Consider the following 22443-nt stretch of genomic DNA (forward strand, 5'->3'; position numbering starts at 1 on the left):
ACTTATTTTGCTTAGCATAACACATTCAGGTTCCATCCATGTTGTTGCAAATGGGGCAATAGCCTTCCTAATAAAAGTTAGTGTAAAGGAATAATTTTAACAGTTCTACTTGAAATTTAAAGTCAAAAATCAAAAGTTAATTTTTGTTTCCTTTGTGTAGAAAAGGAAAACATGAGAACCATGGAGTGCTCACTGTGTACTATTGAGTTTTTGTAGCAAACTGCTGATTTGAATGTGTGTGTTTATCTAGGAGTTAACTAGGTACAATAAGGATGGTAGTAGGCCATAGTTAGAACCCCTGGGACAAGAAGAAACCTGACACTAATAACCCGAGGGAGGAAAATCCGCCTGAGACAAATTGTAAATATCTAAATCTGAATTTTGGGATAGCTGAATCTGGAGACAGCTATTTCCATTTTTTTAAATGGTGGAATAAGTTGTTGTTTGTTTAATTTCAGACAAAAGCAGAAGTGAACTGATATTTATTGAGCATCTTACCCTTATAGCACTCATAAGCAGTAACGTTAGTTGCTATCTTCGACCTCACATACAAGTAACTGGATCTCAAAAAGATTAACTCATCATCCCACAGTTTGTAAGGCAGTCAGCTGATATTTGAACGCAGTTACAGGGGACTCAAAAACCCATGTGTTTTCTAGTACAATAAAACCCCAGAGTTTCAAGATGCTACCCCAGGGAAAAGACAAGACTGCAGCATCGCAGGCTCTGCACCCAAGCCAGCTATTCTGCTTTTATCTGTTTTATAATTTAATTGAAAAAAATGGTTGCGGTTGTTTAAAAAAAATTTTTTTTTAAAACATCACATTATACTATGCTGTCTTTCCAAGTCTGGTAAAAAGAAACAATAAGTTAAAGTGGCACTGATAATGTATTTCTGGGCTATATTCACTTCAAAAATTAACAGCATTAAAACAAACCTATGATAAGAGTAATGGCGATTACTTCATTTCATAGTAATTAAATATAGATGAAAAAAAATCAGTCTGTGAATATCTTATGCATGCTCTGCCCAGAAAAAAAAAAATGTCTTGCTATTATTACCTCTAATCTTTGTATAAGCTTATTGTTTCCAAAATAAATGGTTTTTTAAAAATTTTTCTGAGGAAAAAAGCATTACTATATAGGTGTCCTCCATAAATCATGTCAGTATAACTCGGTCTTATAATCACTTCTATAATACTGCTGGAGTCTGCATTTCCATTTAAAGTATAAATTCATTTTCATTTCACTATTATAATTACTACTGCTAGTCAGAACAACTTCAGAGATGAGAGGGACCTTTATTTTTAGCTAGTTATTACTACAAATATGTTATTTCCATGATGTGATTTTTGTTTGAAGGATATATTTAGCAATTACTGTTTAAAAATTAATTTCTTATATTTGAAATGCTTCTGGCTAGATAGTATCTAGTTTAAGCCTCCATACACTTGAAGAAAGAAATCCCAGAATTTAAAGTAATTTGCCAAGATCATACCAGAGGTTAAATACATGTTGAAAGAGGGGTGCCTGGGTGGCTCAGGGGTTGAGCATCTGCCTTTGGCCCAGGGCATGATCCACATCAGGCTCCTTGCAGGGAGTCTGCTTCTCCCTCGGCCTGTGTCTCTGCCTCTCTCTCTCTGTCTCTCTCTGCCTCTCATGAATAAATAAATAAAATCTTAAAAAAAAAAAAAAGTACATGTTGAAAGAGAATCTGTGGAAGAGTTGTGTCCTAGCTTAGAAATCCAATGTTCTTTGAGATGTTTCATGTGCTTCATACAAAAAACACCTTCAGGCACCTTACTCTATTCAGGATTGTATTACTGCTTACACGCTATTCAGTGGAACTAGTTCTGGGGAAATGTTGGCTGTTATTACTGGTAAACTATTTTTTCTTTATACTCATGGCTTCCTATCTCTTAATTGTAATCTGTAGGAAGATTTTTCCTTAGACCCTGTAGCGATTTGAAATTTGCTGTGAATCCTTTATTTTATTTATTTTATTTTTTTATTTTTATTTTTTTGCTGTGAATCCTTAAAACGCATTGTCATTCCATATTGCCTGAGCTTATTAGCACTTGAACCTAATTTTTAGCATGGGAGGTTCTAACAACTTATTCATGTAACTAGTTTTAGAAAGTTTCCACCTTCATGACTGAGCTGAATAAGAGGTGTACAGAAGAGACCGCAGGATGATTTACTAACTATTTTTGATAGAAGGACAACGGGTTATATGTTGTCACTAGGATAGTTTGTACTCTATGTGCCTGGAAGAAATTCCTTGAGATTATAAAATCATTCAACAATAGAACTCAGAATTCTGTAACCATTTTCTATCACTGAGGCACTGTAAAGAGAAAGAGGGATTGGAGGAGTAGAACTTCTACTTTCTTTTTTTTATTATTATTATTTATTTATGATAGTCATACAGAGAGAGAGAGAGAGAGAGGCAGAGAGACACAGGCAGAGGGAGAAGCAGGCTCCATGCACCGGGAGCCTGACGTGGGACTCGATCCCGGGTCTCCAGGATCGCGCCCTGGGCCAAAGGCGGGCACCAAAATGCTGCGCCACCCAGGGATCCCAACTTCTACTTTCTATCAAGATAAATTAATTTTCTAAATTAACTTGCAGAGTCAGGATCAAATTAACACAGAGAAACCAAAGGAATTTTTATTTGGTTGGGCTTTCTTTGAAGAGATTTCTCTTAGTACGAGAAAAATTAGTCTGCCTCTATTTCTATTTTTAAAATCAAGTTTTTCCTCAAGTTCCACTTTGCAACAAACTTAGGAGAAAGAACATTATATTGTACTACGAATCAAGAGTTGACTTAATCACTAATTCATAGTGAGTTTGAGAAAGTTATTTAACTTCTCTGACCTCAGTTTTCTCAAATCTAAAATGAAGGTTTGATTTAGATCACTGATTTTGCCCATATTAGAATCCCTGGAAGCTGAGGATGGGTCATGTATAATTTGGAAAATCATATCCAACATTATAATTTTATTTTTGGGAAGCAAAAACAAAATCATCTATTGTTTTTACACTATAATCACTGAAAACAAAGTTCTTCATTAGTGGATGTTCGGATAGACAGTGTTCTTAAGACACATCCTTCTAGAGAGATAGACATAAATTTCAGAGGTAGGGGAATAAGAACTTTTTAAAAATCAAATTAGGGGTGCCCGGGTGGCTCAGTAGTTTGAGCATCTGACTTGATTTCAGCTCAGGTCTTGATCTTAGGGTTTTGAGTGCAAGCCCTGCATTTTAAGTAGGCTCCCAGTAGGGAGCCTACTTAAATACATACATACATACATAATCAAATTAGACATTGAGAAAAAAATCAAGAAACAATTATATAGCTTATGGTTCAAGTTATCACAGTTCTTTAATTCTAAGAAAGTCACAGAAATCTCGTGCTGTACCAAAGTTAAATTTATACTAATTTTTAAAAATGTATACTAATATTCCTTTTCTGTAAAAGTATATAGCTTGGGTTCCATTTTTGGTTCCTGAATGATGAATAAACAAAAGGCAAATAGCATTACCTCTCCTCCAATAGAACAGAAAGGGATTACAAATTCAGTTCAAAACATGTCAAATGATGTCAGAATACCCAGTGAGAAGGTGAACTGCACAATATTTAGAATGAGAAATAAGAAGGAAAGCTAATATTGCACTTATGCAAGAATTTAAAAATCATCTTTCACAAATTAAGACAAAAATATCTGAAAAATACTGAGAATACAAAAAGATATGAGCTTTCTGCTACCCAGATGCATCAAAAAATTAGTTAGGCCTCTTTTTCTTGTTTCCTTTTTTTGTGTTCCATAATTTCCTCAACCAATCTCTTCTTAATCTCATGTTCTGCTGTCATAGGGGAAAAAAGGCCTGTATAATTTCTGTTTTTGAGAATTCACTGAATTTTTTTCAGGGCCTAAAATGGTAGATTACTTTAAATGTTTAGTGAATGTTTATTTATTTTTTTAAGAGAAAAAATTTTATTTATTTATTCATGACAGACACAGAGAGGCAGAGACACAGGCAGAGGGAGAAGCAGGCTCCCAGCAGGGAGCCTGACGTGGGACTCGATCCCAGGTCTCCAGGATCACGCCCTGGGCCAAAGGCGGCACTAAACCACTGGGCCACGGGGGCTGCCCTGAATGTTTAAATAATATGTATATTATCTGCTGGGTAAAAGGTTACCATTTATGTCTATCTACCTATATCTATATCTATATCTACCTACCCAACTACCTATATCTACCTATATCTATATAGGCTACCTATATCTACCCATCTATCATCCAGGATACCACATTACTTTTAGTCCTCATGTCTCCTTGGTCTCCTGTGGTCTGTGACCTGTGACAGTTTCTCATACTTACCTTGTTTTTGGTGACCTTGACAGCTTTAAAGAGTCCTGGTCAGGTATCTTGTAGAATGTTCGTCAATTTAGGTTTGTCTGATGTTTTTCTTTCCTTTTTTTTTTTTAAACATTTTATTTACTTATGTATTTATTTAACCGAGCGAGAGAGAGAGAGAGAGAGAGAGAGGGAGAGAACGCGCGCACAAGCAGAGGGGAGTGGTAGAGAGAGAGGGAGAAGGCTCCTCGCTGAGCAGGGAGCCCAATTCAGGGTTAGATTCCAGGACACTGGGATCATGATCTGAGCCGAAGGTAGATACTTAACCGACTGAGCCACCCAGGAACCCCTTTCTGATGTTTTTTCTCATAGTAAGAGTTGGGTTATAGATTTTGGGGCAAAAGATCAGAGATGTAAAGTTCTGATCCATTCCCATCACATCATATCTAGGGCACATCCTATCGACATGATTGTCATTAATGCTATTAATCTTAATCACTAGACCAACTTAGTATTTGACAGGCTCCTCCACTGTAAAGTTACTTTTTCTCCCCTTACTGTATTGTATTCTAGAAGCAAGTCCCCAAGTTGTAGCCCATATTCAAGTGTGGTGATAGTGATTGTGGTGGTGAATTAAGCTCCACCTTCCTAATTGGGGAGTATCTGTGTAAATTATTTCCAATTCTTTCATACAGAAGATTTTTCTCTTTTCCCTCATTTTTGTTTTATAATTCAATAATTTATCTGTATCAGTATGAATTATTGGATGTTTATTTGACACTTTGGGCTATATCTAATACTACATTATTTTGTTCAAATTATTCCTTCTTCGGCCTTCAAGAGATCTTTTATTTTATTTTATTTTTTTTGAGATCTTTTAAATGGTTCCTTTGTCCCTTTGCATAGCCCCATCGTTGTTTTTTTTTTTTTTTCTTTTAGCAATTCCTTACTTTTTTGTACTGAGAAGTACCAGTCTCATCTTAATATATTCTTTACCCCAGTTCTACATCACCCATTTCTCTAAGTAATCCTGGTTCCTTTTGTTATGATAAAATGCTAAAGAAACCAAGATGTGGGGAAGCCTGGGTGGCTCAGCGGTTGAGGTCTGCCTTTGGCTCAGGGCATCATCCTGGGATCTGGGATCGAATCCCACATCAGGCTCCCTGCACGGAGCCTGCTTCTCCCTCTGCCTGTGTCGCTGCCTCTCTCTCTCTCTCTCTGTCTCTCATGCATAAATAAACAAAATCTTAAAAAAAAAAGAGAGAGAGAGAGAGATGCCTTAGTGACTTAGCGGTTGAGCATCTGCCTTTGGCTCAGGGCATGATCCCAGAGTCCCAGGATCGAGTCCCCACATCGTGCTTCCTACATGGAACCTGCTTCTGTCTCTGCCTCTCTCTCTCTCTCTGTGTGTCTCTCATGAATAAATGAATAAAATCTTAAAAAACAATAAAAAGAGAAAGAGCTGATTTCATTTTCCCAGGAACTTTGAAATGTCAGGGAGGAGGTATATGACAACCAAATTTTTAAGTTAAAGCATACACAGCACTGCTTCTGGCCCTTCCCAGCAATCACTGGTGAGGGAGAAGCAATGGGGTTAGCAAATGAGTTGAAGTTCATTTTTTTTTTAAGATTTATTTATTTATTTATGATAGACCTAGAGAGAGAGAGAGGCAGAGACACAGGAGGAGAGAGAAGCAGGCTCCATGCCAGGAGCCCGACATGGGACTCGATCCCAGGACTCCAGGATTGCGCCCTGGGCCAAAGGCAGGCGCTAAACCACTGAGCCACCCAGGGATCCCCCAGTTAAAGTTCATTTAACAGTGATGCCTCCTCCTTACTGGCAGAGCTCACTCTCTAGACTGGGAGCTTCTTTTTTAGTTAAACGTAAGTCCCCACCATAAGGGGCATGTTTCAGGTTTCTCACTTTACTGGCCCCTAGAAAATTGTATTATTATCAACTATATTTGTATGGTTGTAATTATGTTGTGTATATACTCCATTAAGGCAGAGTTCCTTTTTTTTCTCATTAGAAGCTACTTTTAATTGCTTAGAAATCTTAAAATTTTACTGAAGTGTCTGAGCAGAAGAAGGAATAACAATATAACATGAACAGAGAGAATGAGTTCACCATAAAACTGCCAAACAGGATTGGGGAATTTGTTTTATACTGGGCTAAATGTTTCCTGACACTGTGAATTCAGAAGTATTTCAGAGGGAGGTATAGCGTATAACAAGTGGTTTAGAAAGCCATAAGTTTGAACACTTTTTTAAATGCCTAAGCTACTGATTCCTGACTCAAACAAAACTGTGATAGAGCCTTTTGCAAAGTTAATCAATACCCTTAATTTCTCAGGGAAAAGCCTTGCAAATCAGAGTCCTTCCTATCCTCTTATCTCATTTCTTTCTCTTCCTGGCCATACTGCTTACTCTCTGTCATCCTAGGTTCAGCATTATTCCATAAACATTTATTTCTACACCTTCTTAATATGCTTGGAATGTCTTCCCCCATTCCCTTGCCAAAATTCTACACATTTATCACTTTAATTCAGATGTTATTTCTGGCATAAAAACATCCCTCAATATTCCTTGATAGAATAAATTACCCACACTGCATATGTGCTTGTCTACCCTATTAGTTTATGTCTAATTCATCTATGCATCTATCTATGGCTTATTGTAGGACCAGCACCCAATAAATGTTTGTTGAACTACTCAATAAAAAAAAAAGGAACAGGGATCCCTGGGTGGCGCAGCGGTTTGGCGCCTGCCTTTGGCTCAGGGCGTGATCCTGGAGACCCGGGATCGAATCCCACATCGGGCTCCTGGTGCATGGAGCCTGCTTCTCCCTCTGCCTGTGTCTCTGCCTCTCTTTCTCTCTCTGTGACTATCATAAATAAATAAAAAAAAAAATTAAAAAAAAAAAAGGAACATAAGAACATAAAGTTGTTTCTCTACTGCTTGGCGGACATCAGAGCTTGTCTCTAGGTAAATATAGAAGGTATTGTGAGGAAAGACACACTGAAGTGTGAGTCAGGACACCTCGGTCCTCTAATCCTAGCTCAGCCAATATCTATGTAGCCTTAGAAAAATCACTTCAGGGGCACCTGGGTGGCTCAGTGGTTGAGCATCTGCCTTTGGCTCAGGGCATGATCCCCAGGTCCTGGGATCAAGTCCCACATCAGGCTCCCAGTGGGGAGCCTGCTTCTTTTTTGTTTGTTTGTTTTTTTAAAGATTTTATTTATTTATTCATAGAGACACAGAGAGAGAGAGGGTCAGAGGAACAGGCAGAGGGAAGAGCAGGCTCCATGTAGGGAGCCTGAAGTGGGACTCAATCCAGGGTCCCCAGGATCACACCCCAGGCTGCAGGCGGCGTTAAACTGCTGCCCCACCGGAGCTGCCCCGAGAGCCTGCTTCTTCCTCTGCCTCTGTCTCTCCCTCTCTCTCTGTGTCTCTCACGAATAAATAAAAATCTTAAAAAAAAAGAAAGAAAGAAAGAAAGAAAGAAACTTTTTGGGGCTATTTTCTCTACACAATTAAAAAATTCTGCTAGATCATGTATTCTCACTCTGGAATGGGATCATAACCTAAAATATTTTGGGTCAGAAAACTTTGTGATCTTCTGCTAATTACCAATCTTATGATATCATATATACATATATTATATATATATATATATATATATATATATATATGATTTCTGGGAAGCTTATAGTTCACTTACATCTTTTTTTTTAAAGATTTTTATTTATTTATTTGAGAGAGACAGAGCATAAGCAAGGGGTAGGGGCAGAAGAAAAAGGAGAAGACTCCCCACTGAGCAGGAAGCCTGATGAGATGTGGGGCTCGATTACAGGATCCTAGGATCATGGCCCAAGCTGTAGGCAGAGCTTAACTGACTGAGCCACCCACCGAGGCAACCCTCAGTTAATTTTTTTTTTAAAGATTTTAAAGATTTTATGAAATCTTTAAAAGACACAGAGAAAGACACAGAGAGTTTGGCAGAGACATAGGAAGACATGAAAGACATGAAAGACACAGAGAGTTTGGCAGAGACATAGGAAGAGAGAGAAGCAGGCTCCCTGCAGGACTCCATCCCTGGACCCTGAATATCTAGCACAAAGAATGAAAATATGCATATCAAGGCATATCATTGTGTATTTTCAAAATATCAAACATAGTAGATTATCAAAGCTTCCAAAAATAGTAATAACAATAGGGTAATACACATAGCCTTATGGGTCATGTATAGAAGAATTTCACCAAAAAAAAAAAAGGAAGAAGAATTTCACCAGTAGAATTGGAAGGTAGACAATTCACAGTTCTAAGAAAAAATGAATTCCATCCTAGTATTATATACCCAAACAAATGATCACATCAGTTAAGTGAGGAGGTGAAAAATATTTTCAGGGCCGCTTGGTTGGTTCAATCATAGGAGCACATAACTCTTGATCTCAGGGTTGTGAGTTCGAGCCCCACCATTGGTGTAGAGATTACTAAAAAATAAACTTAAAAAAAGATATTTTCAGACTTGCAAAGTCTCAAAAAAACAAAAACAAAAAACCCCAAACCCCCAACCTCTTTGATATCTTTTCTCAGGAAGCTACTGGTAGATGTGCTGTATCAAAATGACGGAGAAAAGCAAGATACAGAATCCAAGGACACAGGGACTCCCAAAATGAAGCAGAATATTCCCAGGATGATGGTGAAGGGAAATCCCCGAACAACAGCTGTGCAGTTGGCCTACTGAGCAACACGTGATTGGAACGGGAGGCATAGTTCCAAGAAAACAACAGACATATTACCTGATGAGATTGAATGAATGGCAATTTACAGTTTGGGTAGCCCACTGGGAAAATTTAATGATAGATACATAGAAAACAAAGAATCGAGACTGATTAACAGCACGGAAAAGAATTTTTAAAAGCCTGATGGGAAAGGAGATATAATCGTAATATATTACTCAGACTCACTGTGAAAACTATTTTCAGATTCGTAGTAACGTAAATTAAAAATTTGACTCCCCAAAAAAAAAAAAATTGACTCCCACTCGTGATGACGGTTTGGGGAGGATGGAGGAGGATGAGTGTGTGGGGTGGGGGGGCACAGTCGACGAAAGGCCAGTGAAAATGAACCATACGCTCGAAACAGACACCTCCCCACCCCCCATAAAGGAAATTTCCCTCCGAAACTGCTCCAGCCTTGGACCCTCTCGGCCCGATAAAGGACTTAAAGGGGGGGAATCCGAGGGAAAGTTGGAGGGGTTTCTTCGGACCCCGCCCCCAGCCTGCAGGAAGGGGCAGGGGGGCTCCCTGGGCGCTCGGGCCCGGGAGGGGCCTCGGCCGAGCAGCGGGGGCCGCGGGGGCCGCGAAGCCTGAGGCCGCCGCGCCTCCCCACGCCGAAGGCCGGAGGCGCCCGGGACCTGCCCGCCTCCCCCGGGGACTGGGTGGCCGGGAAGGGCCCACCGCTCTCCTCGGGCGGCTGTCGAGGTGGGCTGCGGGGCCGAGGCCGGAGCGGAGGTGGGCGCGCTCTCCCGCGAGCGCGGCCGCCCTGTCGGGGGCCCCGGCGAGCCTCAAAGGGCCGCGGCTGGGGAGCGCCGGCGCCCGTCCGCTGCCCGCCCCCCAGCGCCCCGCGCTCCGCTAAGCCCCGACGGCCCGACGCCCCGCAGCCCCCGCCGCGCCCCCGGACCCTGTTCCTCGCGGGGACCCGCTTCCCGCCGCATGACGCCGCCCCTCGCCCCTCGGCCCTCGCCGCACCACCTCGACCTTCGCCTCAGGCCCTGGTCCTCGCCCGCCCGCAAGTCCGGCCATCGCCGTCCTGACCCCGGCCCTCAGCCCTGACCCCGCCTCGGCCCTCGCTCCCCACCCCCACGGGCCCCCAGCTCTGACCGTCATCCCGGCTCCCGGGGCTCGCCACCATTCTGACCCCTGACCTCGAACGCGGAGCCCGCCCCCGGCCTGCCCTCCGCCTCAGACCCAAGCCCTGGCCTGCCCCGAGGACCCTCGCCCCAGACCCTCCTCACGCCCCGAGCGCCGGGGTCACCCCCTGGACTCCGACCCTGGCGTGCGGCCCGGCCCTCGCCCCGCAGCCAGAGGAGGGTGGGAGGGGAGGCCGGGGAACCGGGCCGGGGGACGGTGGCTTCTCAGCCCGGGCCAGGCTAGCCACCGCGGCGGCGGCGGCGCCGGACCGACCGAGGAGGGGTCCCCAGGGGGAAGCACGCAGCACCGAGGGGTTGACGGCGGAGCGCCGTCGGGGTGTAGCGTGGCTACGTCTGTGCAACTGTAGGAATGCAGCGCGGTAGGCGGGGAGACCTGGCTCGGAACGCTCCTCCCCGTGCGCGTGCGCGGGCACCTGAGGGTCCCGGCAGGAGGGAGAGGACAGCGGGGTGGCGGGAGCGAGCGCTGTTTTTCTTGACAAGTTTTAGAGCACTGGTTTTTGTTTGTTTGTTTTACTTGTTAACTAAAAAAAGTAAAAAAGAACCGTTGGTGTCCTTTAGTGACCTCAAAGCCCGGATTTCCCCCCAGGCTCCCCGTCGGACTAGCTGTGGGATCCTGCGCGAGTCACTTTACCTTCGGGACTCTGGTTTGCTCCCCTGGTAAGTGACACTTCACCCACCCACAGAGCTGCGGTGAAGATTAGTGACAAGGTAGGCAAAAGTGCTTTGTCAGGGCCCGTGGTGGGCACAAACTAGTTGTTCGATGAACCTTATGAATGAAGTTATTTTAGAATGAATAAAGGAGTTTGTAGCCAAAAGCGGCCTCTCGCCCACAATACCTGGGTGCTGGCTGGAGTGGATGTGATCCAATTTGAGTGTGGGTTTTTGAGCAGACCAAGGCTGTAAAAAGAGAAAGCAATAATAGAGCTGCTTGTGTGAACAACTTGAAGTCTTTTTAAATGTTAATTTGTACCTGGACAGCTCCCAGGTTGTGGAGGCTTGGGGTGAAATGGGGAGAAAAGGGAGCAGGATTTGCAAAAGAGACAGAATATGCCCTATTTATTATGGGTATCTTATTAGCAAACAGATAAGTGAGGGAGTGAAATTACTCACCTTACAAAAAGTGTTCCTGACACGTAAAACAGATCACAAGTTCCTCAAGGCAGAATCTTCTCTGGTATTTAAAAGCTGTAATGTATGAACAAAAGCTGAGGTATTTCAAGCAATTGCTGTGAAGTGTCAATCTGAAGTTAAGATAAAGCAAATTTTCATTTTAATATCCAAAATAACTCTAAAAAAGACGATGGAGCTGGAATTTGAAACAATTTGATTCTGAAGCCTCTTTCATTTATCTTTCCTGTTAAAATATTTTATTTAAATAGAAATTTTACAAAGATATGCCTTTGTTATATTACTCAATAATATACCAAGGTAGACATTTCCTATTCCACTGCTTAAAGGTAACCAATGTGTGAATGATTTAGCAGGCAATCCTCCAATTTTTTTTTTCTCACAATACACCTACACATTTAAAATGAATTTTACGATAACTGCTGTCTTGCAACTTGCCATTTTAGATTTAATAACATATAACTTATTGTATTTCATACACACATACTCCTCATTCTCTTTAATAGTTGCATAGTGTACCTGTGTGTGGATGTACTATAATTTATTGAACCATGTGCCTGATGGACAATTTAGGATCTTTCCAATGTTTTGCTGTTACAAATATTGCTCAGTTGCCTTCTTTATATGTATGTTTGTGCACTTTTGTTAGTATTTCTGTAGCATAGATTTGTAGACGTCGGACATGCTGAGCCTTAAGACATGTATGTGTAAAATGTTGGTAGAACTTGCCAAAATGTACTCCAAATAAAGCTGGTGGTCTTAACTGTTATGCCCCACTGCCCTTGGAGCAAAGTAGCAACTACATTTTGAAATAGCTGGCTTTCTCTGTGGTAGTGGCAGCTGTGTGGACCCATAGGGGAGGGCTACTAATGGAGAAGGAAAGAGAGAAAGATTGTGACCAAGTCTTTGAAGCAGAAAGCCTTTTCCTTAGGTGCTTTGTGTTTTCCCAAGCCAGTGGTATTCACTGAAACGTAGCAGGGGAACTTGAGGTTTGTAGCTCTCTTTTGGTCCATAAATCCTCACCATTTAAAAGAAAGTGGCATTTGAATTTCTAAAGTATATTACTTTTGTAATAAAACTGACAAATAAAGGATTGTTAAAAGTGATCAAATAATAATCTGTTGCTGTAAATCCAGAGTTTCAAATTTGTTTAAAGCAAAGTACATTCACACTGTAAGTGGATGCTAGCTTGCCGATAGAGAGTATGACCCCCACCCCCCATGCTTCTTAATAAATGCTCAAAGCTTCAAGGGTTGATTGCCAAAGGCTTTGAAGAACATCTCAAATCTATCTGTCATTTGGTAGAAATGTCGGTTAAATGACAATCCCCTCATACTTCTACATGTGCCAGCAACTGTATGAACTGAGTATTGGTATCTAGTGGGGTTAAGGGTTGTAAAGAACAGACAATCCCTTAAGGCACCTCAAGCAATTGGGTTTTATTGTAAGCTGACACAGAGAGCAAGAAGGAGCTCTGAAAGAGCTATATTCAAAACATCTCAAAATAGGACCTCAATTACATGAGTAATTTGTCTTTCCAGGGTGCTCTTGTTCATATATATTTATATATTATATATATTTTTAAAATTTTATTTATTCGTAAGAGACACAGGGAGAGAGAGATAGAGACACAGGCAGAGAGAGAAGCAGGCTCCATGCAAGGAGTGCTATGTGGAACTTGAACCTGGGTCCCCAGGATCACGCCCTGGGCTGAAGGCAGCGCTAAACCGCTGAGCCACTCAGGCGTCCCATGCTCTTGTTAATATAATTAATATAATTCAGTGACTCTCCATTTTCTTTTAGGTACCATGCTCCTGTCTCACTCCCCTCTTCATTCTGTATACCTTTTCCATATTTCCTAGTTCTACTTACCCATAGTTTCTGCTTCCTTACAGCTTTGCCTCCTCAAACTCCTCAAGCTTCTATCTCTAACTCCTATGTTTTAACTCCTATGTTCCCATCATGTAATTCTCTTTTTTCTTCTAATTCAGAGTCCAGAGAGTGAGAGTTAAGTTATTCCAGTTCATCTTTTCATGCCAGGTTTGTGGCCAGTCAATAGACTGGTTGTCTTGAGTCAGGAGCTTCCTTGTGGTCTGATCAGTAGTGACAAATTGCCCAGAGTCAGGTGGTAAGAAAAAAGTAGCTGTGGGTAGCTCAGTGTCCTTTAGGAACGGTTTTGGGCAAATTAAACACTGTGAGTGACTTTTATAACAGGTATTATGCATAATGTAGAGTTGTTTCCTTTCAGTGAATGTTTATTGAGTAAGGTTTTCCATTGTTAGGTTCTAGGGACTTCAATCATAAATCAAATACTAGTTCTCTCCCATGGAAGTCACAGTATTATGAAGGGTAGGCAAATGAAAACATAAGTTACAACACAAACTAAGTAATGGCACTATACAAATACTCATTTATTTATTCAATGAATATGTAATGAGCACATACTACATGCCTAACTCTGGAGATTGAGCAGCAGACAATTTCAGCTCCAGAGAGTTTATGTTTCAGTGTATGTGAGGAGAGATAAATAATAAACACCATATTTTATTTTATTTTATTTAAAATATTTTATTTATTTATTCATGAGAGACACAGAGAGAGGCAGAGACATAGGTAAAGGGAGAAGCAGGCTCCCTACAGGGGGCCCGATGCAGGACCCCATCCCAGGACCCCAGGATCACAACCTGAGCCAAAGGCAGATGCTAAACCACTGAGCCACCCAGGTGCCCCTAAACACCATATTTTAGATGGTGATCAGTGATGCAGAGGAGGAAAAAGCATGTAGAGTAAGAGTCGTTGAAGGTAGGAAGTACAATTTTCTAAAAAGATTTTATTTATTTAGAGAGAGTTAGAGCAGTGGGGAGGGGCAGAGGGAGAGGGGGTGAATCTCCAGCAGACTCCATGCTCAGCATGAAGCCCTACATGAGGCTTGATTCCAGGACTCTGAGATCATCCCCTGAACCGAAATCAAGAATCTGATGTGTTCAACTAACTGAGCCACCCAGCTGCCCCAGGAAGTGCAATTTAAAATATGAATAGCGGGGGATCCCTGGGTGGCGCAGCGGTTTGGTGCCTGCCTTTGGCCCAGGGCGCGATCCTGGAGACCCGGGATCGAATCCCACGTCGGGCTCCCGGTGCATGGAGCCTGCTTCTCCCTCTGCCTGTGTCTCTGCCTCTCTCTCTCTCTGTAACTATCATAAATAAATAAAAATTAAAAAAAAATAAAAATATTTAAAAAAAAAATAAATAAAATATGAATAGCGGGATCCCTGGGCGGCGCAGCGGTTTGGCGCCTGCCTTTGGCCCAGGGCGCGATCCTGGAGACCCGGGATCGAATCCCATATCAGGCTCCCGATGCATGGAGCCTGCTTCTCCCTCTGCCTGTGTCTCTGCCTCTCTCTCTCTCTCTGTGACTATCATAAGTAAATAAATAAAAAAATTAAAAAAAAAATAAAATATGAATAGCATCCTTGGGGCCCCTGAGTGGCTCAGTTGGTTAAATGTTAAACATCTGCCTCCTGGGTCATGATCCCAGGGTGCTGAGATCAAGCCCCACATGGTAGACTCTCTGCTCAGCAGAGAGTCAACCTCTCCCTCTGCCTCTGCCCCTTCCCCTGCTCGTGCTTTCTCTTTCTCTCTCTCTCTCTCTCTCTCTCTAATAAATGAAATCTTAAAAAAAATAAAAAACAAAATATTAATGGCATCCTTGAGAGAGTGACACATTTGAGAAAGATCTGAAGGAGGTGAGGGAATGAGCCATGAATTTATTTGGGGACGAGGATTGCAGGCTGAGGGAATTCTAGCCAGTGCAAAGGCCCTTTATTGCCATGTTGTGGAGATACCAAGCAGGCTAATGTATCTTGAGTGGAGGAGTGGAGGAGACTAGAGAAGAGTAGGAAATAAGGACAGAGAGGAAAGGAAAGGGCAGAGAACCAAACCACATGACACTTTGTAGGCAACTGCAAGGATTTTAGTTTTTATTCTGAGTCAAGAAGCCATGCAGGGCTTTGAGCAGAACAGTGACATGGTCTGACTTATATTTTAACTTTGGCTGCTGTCAAGAATAGATTACTATTAAGAATGGACTCAAGAGTGCAGGGAGGCCGGTTGGAGGCTACCACAATAATCTGGGTGAAAAGTAATGGTGACTTGCACTCGGATGACAGTGGTAGCAATGACGGGTAGAAGTCCTAGTCTGGCTATATTTTATACAACAGAGAGGATTGCTGATAAATTTAGATGTGAAGTCAGGGACAGCTCCCAGGCTTTGGTCTGAGAAACCAGAAGAATGGAATTGCCATTAACCAAGATGGAGAAGATGGTAGTAAGAGCAGGTTTTGGGGAACACATAAGAGCTTGGTTTTGGACATACTAACTTTGGAATGCCTGTAAGATCTCCAAGTGGAGGTGTTGAGTAGGCAGTTGGATATACTGGCATGGGTCTGGAGTTCAGGGGACAGTTACGTTATTTTTATTTATTTTTTAAAGATTATTTATTTGAGAGAAAGTACACGCTTTAAAGGGGAGGGGTAGAGGGAGAAAACCTTTTTTTTTTTTTGTGGTAAAGATTTTATATATTTATTCATGACAGACACAGAGAGAGAGAGAGAGAGAGAGGCAGAGACACAGGCAGAGGGAGAAGCTGGCTCCCTGTAGGGACCCCAGTGCAGGACTTGATCCCAGGGAGCCCGACGTGGGATTCGATCCTGGGACTCCAGGATCACACCCTGGGCCAAAGACAGGCGCTAAACCACTGAACCACCCAGGGATCCCTTAGGGAGAAAATCTTTAAGCAGACTCCCCACTGAGTGCAGATTCTGAATTGGGGCTCGATCCATGTCCCATGAGATCATGACCTGAGCTGAAACCAAGAGTTAGACACTAAACTGGTTGAGCCATCCAGGCACCCCCAGGGGACAGTTATGATTGGTGCTATAAAATTGGCTGTCCAGGGTGCCTGGGTGGCTGAATAGTTGAATGTCTGCATTTGGCTCAGCCTGATTCCAGGGGTCCTGGGATTGAGTCCCATATTGGGCTCCCTGTGGGGATCCTGCTTCTCTCTCTGCCTGTCTCTGTCTCTCTTTGTGTCTCTCATGAATAAATAAATTCTTTAAAAAATAAAAATAAAAATAAAATTGGCTTTCAATGTGGCAGCCACTAGCTACATGTGGCAATTTAAATTTTTATTAATTAAATGAGATAAAAAGTCCAGTTTCTCAGTTGCTCTAGCCACATTTCAAGTACTCAGTAGCTACATGGGGCTCATGGCTACTGTTGGATGGTTGGATAGTGAAGATAAAGAATATTTCCATCATTCCAGAAAGTTCTATTGGACTGCACTGAAGATGATATTTAGTATAATGGGCCTGGATGAAGACACCTAGAGAATCAGTGAGAGGGAGAAAAAAGATTCAAAGACTGAGCCCTTTATATATATGTATGTAAGTACACTAATTGGTGGTGATAGTGGGATGGTGGGGTGTTAAGGATAAGCTTCCCCCTTTTTTTTTTCCCATGACTAAATGGATACTAGGACACAAGATATTCCAGGCATAAGGGAATAGTGTGTGTTAATAGAAGTATAAAATAACATGCATGGTATGGTGGGGGAACTATAAGAAAGCTGGCATTTCTGGAGCAAGGCCATTTTATTTTAGTATAGTTAAATAGATACACACAAACTCTAAACCTTAAAACAGTTTGGGATTGAGCAAGCATGTGGGGCTGAGACTAATCAGTCCAGGTCTAATTGGAGGGCAAAATGAGAAGGGAAAAAAATTTTCCTCATCAACTTGTAAATGTGAATAAAAATGGATGTAATAATTAAATTTAGAGAAATGGATATTTACCACATAGCAGATCCCTCCTGTTTTGTTCAGTGATAAAAATTAAATGTGGTATTTACTTTCAATTTTTTGAAGCTTTGTTTGATAAAGACCTGAAATTTGCTTCAGCAGGAACTGGGTTTCTATCTGAAATAGGGACAAACTGAAACAGAGTTGATGTACCTAATCAGCTACAGCTTTGAAGAAATATATTCATACACAATCGCCAAGCCCCATTCTGGAAGCCAATCATTTCAGAACATGTTTTTTCAGGATGTCAGTTTGTTTTAATAGTAGGTTGCTACCCCCAAACTACCATATTCTTGGTTTTCTTTTTGTTTTTCTTTTTTTCAAATTTGCAAAAAGCAATAACTTAAGCCACAAGAAAAAAACCACAAAAATGCTTTTCACCAATTAAAAGAAACTCTTTCCATTTACATGTTTTGAAGTAGAATAAACTAAAATTTTTTAAAAAAAGATTTCGTTAGAATAAAAAAACTTTTAAAAGTAGAATCTATTAGAATCTCACGTTGTCATTCTGTGCTCCTGCAGTTAAAGACTATGTCATTATTTCCATTATACTTACCTCCTAATTTTCAGGGCTTATTAGCCCTGCTGTAAAAACTTGCTCCAGTTGAAATTTGGCAAGTTGACAAGGCTGCGTGCCAGAAGTAATTTACTATCCAGTGTGGTTTGTAAAGTAAAAGAAGCTATATATAATAGAAAAAGAAATGAAAAGTTCCTGGTTCCAAATATTTTAATGTGTGTAATGTGTGTCACCTCAAACTTTTCAGCTTTTGTTGTTAGCAATGTGAGATAACATGAAAGGTTTGAAAAGTACAGATGCTTTGCATTCACATCAAACTAAGAGCTCTGATATTCTTAGGCATCAAAGAGCAGTCTGGGTCTATCACTTCTGTTTGACTTTGAAGTCTCCCAGAGCTCTGTGTGGGAGAAGCAGGCAGGGGACTCAGGAACAAGGTAGGGGGAGGGGATTCCAGGTGTCTCACCTCTCATTATCACTGAAATTAGGTATTTTTCTTTACCTAATGATAACAACAACAACAACAACAACAATAATAATAATAATGGAAAAAAGAGAGGGATGCCTGGATGGCTCAATGGTTGAGCATCTGCCTTTGGCTCAGGTCGTGATCTCAGAGTCCTGGGCTCAAGTCCCGCATCAGGCTCCCTGCGTGGAGCCTGCTTCTCCCTCTGCCTGTGTCTCTGTCTCTCTCTCTGTCTCTCATGAATAAATAAATAAAATTAAAAAATGGAAAAAAGAGAGTGTTTGTTGTTTTTAAGCATTGAGCTGTCCATGAAATTAGTCTTCAGATATGACAAGGAATATCCTAAGGAATTGTTCAAGTTTATCATGAAGTTTACATACTTTGGTGACAATATCTGGCTACTGTTCATCTATCTGTCAGAGTTCTTAACAGATTGCCTTGGGACTTTGAGACCCTCTCTTCTCTATTTTCCAAATTGGCTCATACACCATGGTGCCAAGTGTTTCTACAACATGGGGGGAGCAGCATACACCTTTCTAGGATTAATCTTACGTGATAATCTGGGGAAAAAAAATCTAAAAAATTTATATTAAAATGAGGGCAGCCCCGATGGTGCAGCGGTTTAGCGCCGCCTGCAGCCCAGGGCGTGATCCTGGAGACCCAGGATCCAGTCCCATGTCGGGCTCTCTGCATGGAGCCTGCTTGTCCCTCTGCCTGTGTCTCTGCCCTCTCTCTCTCTCTGTGGCTCATAAATAAATAAATAAAATCTTTAAAAAATAATAAATAAAATGAATACTAGGGGCTCCTGGTTGGCTCAGTAAAGCATATGACTCTTGGTATCAGGGTTGTGTATTTGAGTCCCACATTAGGTGTGGAGATTATGTAAAAAAAAAATCTTAAAAAAAAGAAATTGTAAACAAAAAATTTTTTAAAAATTAAAATGAAATCTAATATATTGTGGGCTAGAATGTAGAATTTGTGTGAACTCTTTTGCAAAGGGAGAAGGCTCTGGTCATTTGTGTTTCCATATTTTGACCCTGCCACATATATAAAAATGATAGTTGAAGCTCTTGAAGAGAATGATATCTTCAAAGAGAGGGTCTGGTCATTACTGTTTTCTTTTAAAGTGTAACTTTCAGGGGTGCCTGGGTGGCTCATTTGGGTGCCTGGTTGGTTCAGTCGATTAAGCGTCTGCCGTCAGCTCAGATCATGATCCTGGGGTCCTGGAATGGAGCCTTGCATTGGGCTCTGTGCTCAGCAAGGGGTCTGTTTTCCCCTCTCCCTCTGCCCCTCCTCTCTGCTTGTGTTCTCTCTCCCTCTCAAATAAATAACCTTAAAATAATGTTTTAAAACATTTTATTTATTTATTCATGAGAGGAGCAGAGATACAGGCAGAGGGAGTGGGAGAAGCAGGCTCCGTACAGGGAGCCCGACTGGGGACTCAATCCTGGCACTCCAGGATCACGCCCTCAGCTGAAGGCAGACACACTCAACTACTGAGTCACCCTGGCATCCCTCTTAAAATGTTTTTTTTAAATAAAGTGTAATTTTCATAAGTGCACAATTTTTAAAGAGGATTTTATTTTTTTTTGGATTTTATTTATTTATTTGAGAGAGAGGAGGAAGAGGAAGAGGAAGCACAAGCTGGGGGAGAGGTAGAGGGAGGGAGGGAAGAAGAGAGAGAGAGAGAGAGGGAGAGAGAGAAAAGTAGGCTCTCTGCTGAGCAGGTAGCCTGACACAGGGGTACATCTCAGAACCCTGGGATCATGACCTGAACTGAAGGCAGATGCTTAATCGACTAAACCAATGAGGGGCCCCCATAAAGTGCACAAATCTTAAGTATATACTTCAATGGATGGATTTCTACATGTGCATATACCCATATATATGTATAGTGATCACCCAGATCAAGTAGGTATAGAACATTACCAACATTCAGAGGGCTCCCTGGTACTCTCTCCCAGGTAGTACTTGTTTACCAATCATTCATGGTGGGTTTTGAAGATTCAATTAAATACTATAAGAAATATCAGGTTTTCTGAGGTGCACCTTAGAGCTCCAGACTCAAGAGCACTTTTTCTTTGACCCTGCAGTTCCTTAACTAGGTGTGCTCATCTAAGGATTCTGAGACACAGTGGGCATTATTTAAACACAATTTCTTCTGCTGTATTGGGCTCTCTCTAGCAGTTTTTTTTCCCCTCTTCAAGTGCTCCTTAAGTTGATATTTAAAAATATTTGTGATCAGAGTAGGTGAGTTAATATATAAGGAACATAAAACAGTGCACACAGTAGCTGGGAACCTAGAAGCCCTAGATAAGAGATAGTTATACTGAGATGCAGAGGAAACAAAAAGGCTTTGATATCATTATTATTTAATTAATTTATTTAAAGATTTTATTTGAGAGAGAGCAGCTGTGCACATGCATGCACGCACAGGTGCACAGGTGGCTGAGGCAGAGAGAGAGAGGAAGAGAGAGAAGCAGACTCCCCACTGAGCAGGAAGCCTGATGCTGGGCTCCATCCCAGGACCTGGAGGTCATGACCTGAGCCAAAAGCAGACACTTAACCAAGTGAGCCACCCACGTGGCCGACATTATTCTTTTTTTTTTTTTTAGATTTTATTTATTTATTCATGAGGGACATAGAGAGAGAGGCAGACACAGGCAGAGGGAGAAGCAGGCTCCATGCAGGGAGCCTGACGTGGGACTCGATCCTGGGTCTCTAGGATTATACCCAGGGCTGAAGGTGGCACTAAACCGCTGAGCCACCTGGGCTGCCCTTGACATTATTCTTATAATAATTCTTCGAGCAGGATAACCTTAGATGATAAATTTGAAAATAAGTGAGGAGAGTATTTAGAGTTGGGTTGATATAAAAATCATAGTTATCTATCAAATTTGCCTTGAAAAGAGATTAAAATCTCTCAGCTTGCTGAGCCCTTTGGACCTAAAGAAATTTAGTAAGTGCCTTTTGTTATTCTGTCATGTATTTATTTATTGAGTGCTTATTATTTTCTAGGCTCTGTTCTAAGTGACCAGATAGCTAGTGAACAAAACAAATATTCCTCACCCATTTGGAGCTTACTATATAGCGGCATCCCCACTCTCTTACTGTTAACACAGGCTGGGGATTTTCCTATGACAAAGAAATTTCATCTTTGTTTTATATCCACTAGTTTCTTCTCTTTCTCATGTCTTACAGCCAGGGATCAAGAAATGAAGCTGAAGCCAACCTTTGCCTCAATTCTGAGACGAGTGTAGTAAAATGCAAAAGAGGGGGAAAAAAACAAAAAAGGAAAGGCACAGAGGTGGAACATGGTTAATTGCTAAACCTTTTCCCCTTTCATAAATCACAAGGTGCTAATGGCAATGTTGAAATAAACAGGTCTAGCAAGAACTCCTGCTTTGTTTTTTTATCTTCCGCCAGAACTTTAAAAAGAATTCAGGTTATTATTTCAGGTTTAGTAATTATACCAACAAGGTCGCTTCCAAGCTGAATTGTCTGCTGGTTCCCCTTAGAAATGCTAACTTGCTTGGGCAATGGTTTAAGGAGGGACTATACCTTACTGGTTTATTTATTTTTTTTAAAGGATTTTATTTATTTATTCTTGAGAGATATATATATAGAGAGAGAGGCAGAGACATAAGCATAGGGAGAAGCAGGCTCCATGCAGGGAGCCCGACGTGGGATTCGATCCCGGGACCCCAGGATCAGGCCCTGAGCCTAAGGCAGGCGCTTAACCACTGAGCCACCCAGGTGTCCCACCTTACTGGTTTATTTTGGTAACTCCCAAACTTTTCAATACCAAGCTCTCCTCTTCTAAAAAAAAAAAAATATATATATATATATATATATACACATATATATATATATGTATTTTCTGATACCTACTCAGGGCCATGTGTTTTGAAAGATTTTGTCTACCGAGGCAGAATATTTAAATAATGAAAAGGCCTTCCCATTCAAAGATTAATCGGCCAGAGATTCTAGTGGGCACCTTGAAAAGCCGGCGTTGTCACACGGGTAACTAAGTGTAGTCGAAAGCAAAGCCATAGTGTTACGGAGAGTCGGGCCAGTTTCCGCGTCCTTCACGATTTTCATCACCGGCATTTTCAAACGTTTGCTACTGGAAAGGAAGGACATAGGACGACAGCGGAATAAAAGGAGACAATACTCCGCAGGAA

General features: G+C 41.6%; 1 protein-coding gene across 1 annotated transcript; it reads left to right on the forward strand.

Annotated features, from left to right (window-relative positions):
- Nucleotides 1–10078: 10078 nt before the first annotated feature.
- On the forward strand, nt 10079–21909 carry LOC111097515 (transcription initiation factor TFIID subunit 4-like). Its single transcript, XM_038546044.1, has 4 exons — nt 10079–10158; nt 10332–10655; nt 10883–10953; nt 21461–21909. Exons 1-4 carry the CDS (start codon nt 10079–10081, stop codon nt 21517–21519), a joined length of 534 nt encoding a protein of 177 aa, XP_038401972.1. The 3' UTR covers nt 21520–21909.
- Nucleotides 21910–22443: the final 534 nt, after the last annotated feature.

The sequence above is a fragment of the Canis lupus genome, chromosome 9 (genome assembly GCF_011100685.1).
Source record: "Canis lupus familiaris isolate Mischka breed German Shepherd chromosome 9, alternate assembly UU_Cfam_GSD_1.0, whole genome shotgun sequence".
NCBI lineage: Eukaryota > Metazoa > Chordata > Mammalia > Carnivora > Canidae > Canis > Canis lupus.

Excerpts from the sequence above, each read along its gene's own strand:
- LOC111097515 (XM_038546044.1), top strand. The coding sequence starts at position 10,079 with ATGACGCCGCCCCTCGCCCCTCGGCCCTCGCCGCACCACCTCGACCTT. Across the intron at positions 10,159-10,331 it reads TGGTCCTCGCCCGCCCGCAA|ACCCAAGCCCTGGCCTGCCC; the intron begins GTCCGGCCATCG and ends CCTCCGCCTCAG. Across the intron at positions 10,656-10,882 it reads AACTGTAGGAATGCAGCGCG|GCTCCCCGTCGGACTAGCTG; the intron begins GTAGGCGGGGAG and ends ATTTCCCCCCAG.